At 45.3% G+C, this 10645-nt stretch overlaps 1 protein-coding gene across 1 annotated transcript; it reads left to right on the top strand.

The window, feature by feature from the left end:
* Positions 1–829: 829 nt before the first annotated feature.
* Positions 830–10291, top strand: lrig2 (leucine-rich repeats and immunoglobulin-like domains 2). Its single transcript, XM_020483293.2, has 17 exons — positions 830–1533; positions 1851–1925; positions 2149–2283; positions 2449–2592; positions 2768–2911; positions 3032–3175; positions 3307–3450; positions 4378–4458; positions 4565–4636; positions 4839–4907; positions 5033–5196; positions 5645–5956; positions 6120–6401; positions 6504–7097; positions 7275–7415; positions 7587–7886; positions 8101–10291. Exons 1-17 carry the CDS (start codon positions 1346–1348, stop codon positions 8331–8333), a joined length of 3222 nt encoding a protein of 1073 aa, XP_020338882.1. The 5' UTR covers positions 830–1345; the 3' UTR covers positions 8334–10291.
* Positions 10292–10645: the final 354 nt, after the last annotated feature.

Raw genomic sequence — 10645 nt, forward strand, 5'->3', positions numbered from 1 at the left:
GGAGCAGCAGCATGGCCAGGTAGACTGGGGACAGCAAGGAGTCATCATGTCAGGTAGTCCTGGGGCATGGTCCTAGGGCTCAGGTCAGTTGAAACTGGAACAGCAGCATGGCCAGGTGGACTGGGGACAGCAAGGAGTCATCATGTCAGGTAGTCCTGGGGCATGGTCCTAGGGCTCAGGTCCTCCGAGAGAGAGAAAGAAAGAGAGAAGGAGAGAATTAGAGAACGCACACTTAGATTCACACAGGACACCGAATAGGACAGGAGAAGTACTCCAGATATAACAAACTGACCCCAGCCCCCCGACACATAAACTACTGCAGCATAAATACTGGAGGCTGAGACAGGAGTGGTCAGGAGACACTGTGGCCCCATCCGAGGACACCCCCGGACAGGGCCAAACAGGAAGGATATAACCCCACCCACTTTGCCAAAGCACAGCCCCCACACCACTTCATAGCTTTTATTGGTAAGGTTATCAATACTACTCGGGTTGTGGTAAGCAGAAATGGCAGGTTGAAGGTTATTGTAGAGATGGCAAAAGAGATATTGGGGGTATCAGATGCTACTGTTGAAATGGTTGTTGATATGCTGAACAATCCTAAGGGTGGATTGTTTGAGCATGATATAGACTACGTTTAATTAATGGGGTAGGTGGGGATGGGTGGTAGAAGTTAGTAGGGATTTATTCGTTTTTTATTTTATTTTCATGGTAGTACAGAATTGGGCAGATGATGATTGATCGTACATTCCAGCACAGTAGGTGGCGGCATGCACTTAAACGATTGTTTGCGGACCATAATATCATAGAAGAAGAAGACGATAGTTATGACTTTGTGGCTGTGGTAACTAGTGACGACGGAACGCAAGACGCCTTTGTTGTTCCTTCGATTAAACAGAAGTCGGGGAAATCATGTCTACTTGGTAGCTAGCGATTAAATGTGGTAAATTAGCTAGAACACTATGGACGATCTAAATACGTTTGATACGAAGTAAAAATTAAAACTTGGTCCGTGGAAACATCGACGGTCTTAGTTACTTGACGAAAGCTAGCTAGGAGTTGTGTTGAGATTGGAAGCGGAAGGAAATTCGAAGGGGAAAGAAGGGAAAAATCGGTGGTAGGACGTGGGATGCATTGCGCAAGTTGGAAGAAAGACTTTCCCGATGTTATGCGACAAATGGGTTTCCCAAGTCGTGAAAGCGGGGGGTTATTTTATTAATATCAAGTTATAGGAATCGGTTGGTATTGTTGTTGAGACATATTTCATAATTGTCAGAAGCGAGCCACGTAAAGTAGCTAGCTACAGTACTGTAGGCATTGATAGTTAGCTAGCTAGACTTTTAAAATGGCGGAAGCCTGGCCCAGACCCCCGGCCCTCTTTTTGTTGTTGAGTTTGAGTGCCTGCTGGGAAGTGGATTCCTGCCCTGCTCCGTGTTCTTGTATGAGGGGATCAGACGAAATCCAAATCCTGGATTGCAATAGGAAAAGGTTGTCCTCGGCCCCTCTGGATCCACCTCACGGGATTACTCATCTGTAAGTAGCTAGCCTAGTTAGCTACTACGGCTAGCTAACGCCTTAGCTAACACATTTGTTGACAAGCAACAGTGGGTTTCCCATGTTCTCTGTGGTGGCTCCTTACCTTAGCAAGCCACCTGGCCTTGTTAGCTTGCGAGCTAAGTCTATGTCAGTTGTTTTAACTCACTAGATACTAGTATCTGGATGTGATCATTTTAGTTTTTCTTGTAAAGATGCAAAAACAAATGCTACATCCACTGTAGTGGACTACCTGAAAGGTGGCAATGGAATTCTCCTGTAACTTTATGTAATAAATAATGCTATCTCCTTTTCAGCACCATGAATCACAATGATCTGACAACTGTGCCATACCTTGGAGAAGTTACCTCAAACATCACAACACTCTTATTGTAAGTCAAAACAAATGTATCCTCTAAGTCTTGCATGTTGTGCAATAACCAATGTGATTCCTAGATGTTCTGTAGTATGATAGAGAAGTGTTAAAGAAAATAATCACTTGTCTTCCCGGCCTTAGTCATAGCTAAGGTTTATTTGGGTCATCACATGTTCACATTGATGGTGTCATATAGATCCATGTTGATAATTATGTACATTACTGATCATTGTGCACAGGGTCCACAACCTGATCTCAGAACTGTGGATGCATCAGCTGCAGCTGTACATCTCCCTGGAGACACTTGATCTGTCATCTAACTCTATCTCAGAGATCAAGGCTGGAGCCTTCCCACCAATGCAGCTGAAATACTTGTGGGTCCTGTCTGTAGCATTGTTTTCCAACTATAGTAAACTAGTTCTAATGAGGGAAGAGCTGGTCATTAAAGTCATAACCCAGTCTTTGGCCATTACCCAGAAGGGCATTCTACTGTACTTGTTGTCATTGGGTTGTTAATTTTGTGTTTCTGCATCTCCCAGGAATTTAAGCAATAACAAGATCAGTGTCCTTGAACCTGGCTGCTTTGACAACATCTCTAGTTCCCTACTGGTCCTGAAGCTGAACAGGAACAGAATAACACTGCTGCCATGCAAAGTATTCAGGCTTCCCCAGCTGCAGTTTCTGTAAGTTAATTTTTATCTTTAGTCAATCCATTACCGTAGTAATTATGAGCAGTTAAATATTTATTTTCAAAAGTTTGCATTCATGACTGAATTTTTAGATTTCACAGATTCGATGTTGCACTACTTTCAAGTAGTTAAAACAAATGGTTCTAAACTGCCTGTCTGACTACCCTAGGGAATTAAAGCGCAACAAGATCAAGATAGTGGACAGTCTGACCTTCAAAGGGATGGACTTACTGAAATCACTGAAGATGCAGCGGAATGGCATAACTAAGCTGATGGATGGTGCTTTCTTTGGGCTCAACAACATGGAGGAGCTGTGAGTTATTTTTCGTGATGGTCTATTAGAATGATCATTACAGTATGTGTTTATATGCATCTAGGAGTTGTGATACTCTGTCTTTTTAATACCCCATCCTTTGTTTTCTAATGTATTCAGAGAGCTGGAGCACAACAATTTGACGGAGGTCAACAAAGGCTGGCTGTATGGCCTGCACATGCTGCGTGTGCTGCGGTTCAGCCAGAACGCCATCGGCATCATCCGACCAGACGCCTGGGAGTTCTGCCAAAAGCTGGAGGAATTGTGGGTGTATTGCAGATCATTTTATGTTTCACATGTATTCATGCTGATTCTTAAGGGTCCAGGATGTTTTGGTAAAGTGTGATTGCACAAGACCATTGTCCAAGCTTGTCTCCTGTGGATGTCCTCCTTAGAGATCTGTCCTTCAACCACCTGACCCGGCTGGAGGAGACAGCGTTCAGTGGACTGGGTCTTCTGGAGAACCTAAATCTGGGAGATAACTCAGTCAGCCACCTGGGAGAGGGAGTCTTCAGCAGCCTGGCCAATCTGCGCTCACTGTAAGGATGTCACACCCCACTCTTAGAAACCTGTGCCTTTCATTCACTCATTATGCATTCACATAACACAATAAACACTAACATGTTTTTGGCACCTCTGCATTCTGATGAAGGCTGCAAACAGTAGGTTTGTGTATTTAAAAAAAAACATTTGTTGATTTGTCCTGGCTTTGTTTTGTTTATTAGACTGTTGTATGGTAGACCACTAAACTGTAGTATAGTAACTAGCACCTTTATGTTCTCATCGTCATGTAGTATAGAACCACTCTCTCCATTGCTTAGTTGGACTGTGTAGTGAATAATGCAATAATGACAAACATAGACAACTCAATTGTTTTTAAAGACCTCTGAGACAAGAAGAATAATGTTGAGTACAAAATAAATAGTGAATGTAGCCTCCAGCCAGTAGATTGGCTCAATTAACCAAATACTTTGCAAAATCGCTCTGGGAAGAGAAGGGGCACTAACACAATTGATGTGCTGAGTTCCAAGAAGGCATTGAGCTGCAAAGAGAGGGAGGTCAGGGCTCGGGTTCAGCACACCTCCCAGGGCCCTATGTGGCAGGGGGAATTAGAGGGTTAAGGCCCTTTTGAGAGCCACCCAGGCATGAGGAAGGAGAAACAAAAGCGCCCATGACCTGTCCTGTAAACACAAGCCCTCTGCGGGTTTTTAGAAGGACCTGTGAACCGTTAAATGCTAAACGCAGCCAATTAAGCCCCTCATCAGAACTGCAGGAGCACTGAGCTATGACACTCTGTAAAGTATGCCGCTTCACATTTGCCAAATTAATCAAATTGGCTTAGACGCACAGAGCAGAAATGAACTTATTTTCTCTCACCAAGCAAAGAGGCTCAGTGAGCTTTGTGCTTCTGATTCTGGGGAAAGTTATTTTTTTTCTTACATACTGTATTTCTGTTTGCATTTCAGAGACATACGGGATAATGAGATCTCTTGGGCCATTGAGGACTCCATTGGTGTGTTTGTTGGAATGAAGAAGCTGAACACCTTGTAAGGGCAAGGGCATTCTGCAATATATATATTCATTTTGTTGCTATGGATACTGATATCAGCAGAATATTTGTAGGCAAATTTAATCTGAGCGTTTATCCCCCAGGATTCTCCAGCAGAACAAGATCAAATCTATCACAAAGAAGGCCTTTGAGGGTCTGGAGGCGCTTGAGCACCTGTAAGTACCACTACAGCAAACCCACTCTGAGATGGTTGGTCTCCATTAACAGACGATTCAGCAGCTATCACTTCAAGCCCGAGACAGGAGATGGTTCTGATTACCCCAGTGCAGCGGTTTTATTGTGCTAGTATCATAGGAAACCAATGATAATGTCATGATGCTAGCGCAGCACTTCATTCATATTTATTTTTGCCAACAGAGACCTGAGCAAGAATGGGATCATGTCCATCCACCCTGATTCTTTGTCTCACATGAAGCTGAAAGTGTTGTAAGTAGGACCTACTAATGTCTGAGGTGGTGGTCTTGAGTCCTTGTAGCAGAGGCTACAATATTTAGAAATTGAAGAATGCTTGAATCATTTCATAATATTGTGGCTGTATGTCCTGTCCTCAGTGTCCTGAACACTAGCAGCCTGCTTTGTGACTGCCAGCTGCAGTGGCTGGGCCCGTGGTTGACTGACAACCACTTCCTGCAGTCTGTCTCAGTCATGTGTGCCCACCCTGCCAGCCTGCTGGGCCGCAACGTTGTGTCTGTCAGCCTGGAGGAGCTCGTCTGTGGTTAGTCACCTAGCTACCTACCCTGCTGTATTTAGTCTGGACCAGATCTCACTAACCAGGTTTCCATCCAACCTTTCTATGTGAGTAAAGTACATGTCAGATAAAACATTTCACAACAGGCCTGATGGAAACAGCAAATTAGTGGGATCTTTTTTGCCAAAACCAGAGTGGGCACATTCCCTTTATAAAACCATCAGGAGAGTTTAACCGTAAATGTTATTGTATGGGCACTACGTTATCGCGCACAGCCTTTTATCTGCAATTTGATGAAAACACGTTGTCTTGTGGGAGAATGCGCATATAGTTTTTAATCAGGCAAATATTCTAAAATCGGCATAATCTGTCGCCAATTGGATGGAAACCTAGCTACTGACTGGGACAATTATCACACAACCTTTCTTGAAGTTTTTTAATTAAATCATGGGCCTCTCTCTCCACTCTCCCACAGATGACTTTCCGAAACCCCGGATCACAGAGCACCCTGAGACTGCCACCGCCCTGCGTGGGACCAATGTGACTCTGAGCTGCCTGGCGTCCAGCAGCAGTGACTCCCCCATGACCACGGCCTGGAGGAAGGACGGGGAGGTGCTGTACGATGCAGAGGTGCAGAACTACGCCCGCTACCAGGAGGGAGAGTTGGTCTACACCACCGTGCTGCACCTGCTCAACGTCAACTTCACAGACGAGGGACGCTACCAGTGTGTAGTTTCCAACCATTTTGGTGCAAACTACTCCAACCGGGCCAAGCTCACAGTCAATGGTGAGGAGGCTTTAAATTTTTCTCCCCAAAGTTTAAAAAAAAATGACTTGACTTGTTTCTTGGTAGGCAGTGAGCTGTTAATCTAAGTTTGAGCTGGCATGGTTGGGCTTCCATATCAAGGCATTGCCATCTTCAATCTTTTTTTCTTACTTTCCTCTCTCAGAGCTACCATCCTTCCTGAAGACTCCCATGGATCTGACCATCCGTACAGGCACCATGGCTAGACTGGAATGTGCCGCCGAGGGTCACCCCTCACCCCAGATTGCCTGGCAGAAAGACGGGGGCACAGACTTCCCTGCTGCCCGGGAGAGAAGGATGCACGTCATGCCTGACGATGACATCTTCTTCATTGCCAATGTAAAGACGGAGGACATGGGTGTGTACAGCTGCACAGCCCAGAATGTTGCAGGAAGCCTGTCAGCCAACGCTACACTCACTGTGCTAGGTAAATTGCCATCTCATGATCAATTATCTGGTCAAAACATACATTTTATATCATGTGTTCATCATTTGATTGGTAATTTATAATGTAAATCTCTGCTCCCAGAAACGCCGTCCTTAATGCGTCCCATGGAGGACAGGACAGTAGCTCGTGGGGAGACGGCGGTGCTCCAGTGTATCGCAGGGGGCAGCCCTGCGCCCCGTCTCAACTGGACCAAGGACGATGGGCCCCTGGTCCTTACCGAGCGCCACTTCTTTGCTGCTGCCAACCAGTTGCTCATCATTGTGGACACGGGGCCGGCGGACACCGGGAAGTACACATGTATCATGTCCAACACGCTGGGCACGGAGCGCGGCCACATCTACCTCAGCGTGTCGCCATCGCCCAACTGTGACATGGCTGGCAGCTACGACCAAGACGGCTGGACCACGGTGGGCATCGTGGTGATCGTAGTGGTCTGCTGCGTGGTGGGCACCTCGCTGGTCTGGGTCATCGTCATCTACCACATGCGTCGGAAGAGTGAGGACTACAGCATCACCAACACAGATGAGCTGAACCTGCCGGCAGACATCCCCAGCTACCTGTCCTCTCAGCGCACACTGTCAGAGCCTCAAGAGGGATACAGCAACTCTGAAGCAGGGAGCCACCAACAGCTCATGCCACCACTGTCCAACGGCTACGTCCACAAGGGCACTGACGGTAACCTTACTATACTGACTCCCTAGATTCAATCTCATTCACCTGAGGCCCTTTGACATGAATGTTTTTTCTGTTTTTGCACTTTGTCACTAAAGACAGTTTGCTCAAATTTTGATTGACTGACCCCTGACTGGTGAGCAGAAAGATGAGTCCCCATCCTGTTTGTGTGTTGTCCAGGTGTGTGTTATGGTGACACAGGCAGCGAGGTGGACACTGAGGCCAACGGGATGCTACACTGTCGCGTGGGCTCTCTGTTCACGGGACGGAGCAGCTTCCATCCTGGGGAGCCTCGCGAGGGACTGGCTGGGGTGCCTACAGGTGGGTTTAGTCATTAGAACCAACCAACCAACCAACCAACCAACCAACCAACAAAACTCGATCTCCTAAACAACACTTTTACAGCACAGTTTGTTGAAAGGCCTGTCTGTCACAATCAGATTGTGTGGATTTGTTTCAGAGTAAGAGTTTATAGTTGACTGTCCTCAACAGGTGGTGCAGGGCCGCTGGTCATCTGCTCGGACTGCTACGACAACGCTAACATCTACTCTCGAACCCGGGAGTACTGCCCTTATGCCTACCTGGCTGAGGATGACTCCCTTGACAAGAGTCTGTCAGGCATCATGGCCCACTTTCCCAAGGAGTCCTACAGGGAGCAGCACACCCAGCATGAGGACACAGCCCTGGAGAGCCTCATCAACAACCAGGACTCCTCGGTCTTCCTCGCCAGCCACGACCTCACCAAGAGGCTGAGCACAGCCCTCAGCCCCCCAGAACAACACTACAGCACCGGTGAGAGACCAGCTACAGACAGGCTCTGACCTCCGTGGCATGTCAACAATGAGTTCACAGAGATGTGTTTAGACAGTGATTTCACAGATGGGTTATCTTAACAGTGACCTCAGACATTAATTTTAAGTCAGATTAGACTGTGCCAGAAAACTATGAGCTCCTATGGAGGCAAACCCTTTTTGTTGAGTAATAATGTATGTTTGTATGTCTGCAGATGTTCCCTCCAGGTTGTTTTGGGGCAAAGGAGAGGACCTGTCTACAGTGCCCCAACCAGGTCTGTCTCAGCAGCCAGTGAATGTGCACAAGACTCCCCACGTGTCCTCAGTTGGCATGGGTGGAGAGGAGAGGAGTGGAAAGGAGGATGCCTCCCTTTCTCAGAGCACACAGGACCACATAAGTGCCTCTTATAGGACTAAGCCTCAAGAGCACACCCACTCACCCACATAAAGCCTCTTCCCTATACACCCAGTCATCCTCTCCCACTTTGTCCTCTGCTCCAGCCACTACCTCCAAAGAGACGTATCACTTTCTGCCAAAAATGCTTTCTTGTATGTTTACATTACTTTCAATCATGCAGAGACAATTTGTTCCTATGAATTTGAAAAGGGACTGAACAGGTGACTAACACCCCCCCCCCCCCCCCCCAGATTCCCTCCACCTCCCTTCCCTCCCACTCCCTCTAGAGGAAACTGAATGTATCCATCAAAGAGCCATTTTGGATGCTTCCTTTTTGATTTTTAAGACATCAGAAGTTTGAAACGTGCTAACATTGTCCTCTGTACGGAAGTAGGGAATGGCAGCCGTGTTGGTAGATCTCCAGAGCGTTGTGCTTTACACTTGCAGTTGCCACATTATTTCTACAGTCACTTGTTGGAGCAGCCTTCGTGATTTAAGGTACAAGTCCAGGACCACCTCTGCTCTCTCGTCCAGGACTAGAGGGGCCAGAGACCCCAGTCGTTGCTTGTTCAGCAGTGAGTGGTACGTACCTAACAGGGCCTATAGGTCAAGAAGGACCCTCACTGAATGGATCCCACCTCTAGCCATCTGTATTGACTAACAGTCTGCTATTATACAAACTCAGAGACTGACACCAGACATGGTGTGTCTATATGCAATATTATTTTCCCCTATTCTCATCAATGTATCTTACGCGAAGATTGTTTTCCCGTGTGTCAAATGGAGACAGTCGTACTAACTATTTTTTTTCTATTTTTTTTATGAAAGCGCACTGTACAAGCAAAGAGAGTATTCGGTATTGCACATTTGACAATCATGGTTTCGGTGGCCTCTTTGTGATGGTTCTATCAGAGGGTTTTCAACAGGCATTCTCAGAAACACTCCATCAGGTATGGTTTCTCGTCACCTATATGCACTGATCATATTTTCCTCAAAATATTATTTTGCAGGCACTTACCTCTCATGGTGGTATGTTTTATTATGCAGTGTGCATGCCATTTTAGATTCATAGAAGGATAATATGCCTTTACCCCCAATTTCATCAACCCTAGATACTGACCAGATTTTACCTTTGGACTGTGAAGAATGTATTATATGTGTACATATGGTCATTAATCTATTCAATACTATGTTCTTCAAGACCTAAGCAGAATCATTTTATTCCTAAACTGCAGTAAGTTTTTATTTTATTTGTTGCATGTATATGTGTCTGTCAGTATTATTTTTGTAGTTACTCTTGTGTGAATCCTAACTTGGTATGGGAGGTTTCCACAACATTGCTGAAAGATTTGGCCATAAATGTTGGTACTAATTTCAACAAGCTTAAACAAAGGCTTTTAATACTAGTTCTCTTTATATCAAGTCTACCTGTTTCCTTTGCTCAAATAAAATCACTGAATCATTTTGGCAATGGAGCATGGCTACTTCAGAGTAAAATGTAGGCTATAAAAACGCATTGCGTAAACATAAGTGTTTCTTGTCACATGCTCTTTAGTTAACTGTTACATAACGCATTCCCGCTTGAATCAAAACTTTTAGACATTCCATGGGGCATTGCTTGATAAAGCATCTGGTACAAAACCATTCCAAGCCCATGCCACTGCATTCAATATTAGCTTAAATAGGGGTCACAGATTACGCTCTCTGCTGGGTAATTAAGGCAGGTAGTTATTGTACCTGATCGCTTAACCATCACACATTTATGACCCCCTTTTTACCAACACATCTTAGTGTCTGCTTTGTGTTGCTTTCAGAACATCTTGTTTTTGTCATTCTACCAAAGTTCAGCAGTAATGCTCTGGCAATATTTACAATGCTGCTTGTTTTCTGACTTGTTGAAGTTTTGCATCTTGACTTAATTGTACATTCTGTAAAGCATGTATAAAAAACATTTTGTTTCTTGAAATGTAGCTGTAATTAAAATAATCACATTCTGATAATTCTGACCAGATGTGGTTTAAAATGCATTTTGTGTAAATAGGCTTTAAAGAAGTTTTGATCACGCGCCCTGTTCCAGGTTGCCTCTGAGAAAAACATTGACATATACATGGACTGTGACTGAGTTCATCAGGAAGTGTATAGGGAATGTTGTTCCCACTGACAATTTTAAAGCCTAACAAAACGTGGATGGATTGCAGACGAACCACCGCATTTAACCACGGCAAGGTGACTGCGAATACAAGCAATCCGTTTATGCTATCCGTAAGGCAATCAAACAGGCAAAACATCAGTATAGAGAAAGTTGTCGCAATTCAATGGCTCAGGCGAGATGTAGGTGGCAGGGACTCCAGACAATCATGTAT

Source organism: Oncorhynchus kisutch, linkage group LG5 (assembly GCF_002021735.2).
Source record: "Oncorhynchus kisutch isolate 150728-3 linkage group LG5, Okis_V2, whole genome shotgun sequence".
Lineage (NCBI taxonomy): Eukaryota > Metazoa > Chordata > Actinopteri > Salmoniformes > Salmonidae > Oncorhynchus > Oncorhynchus kisutch.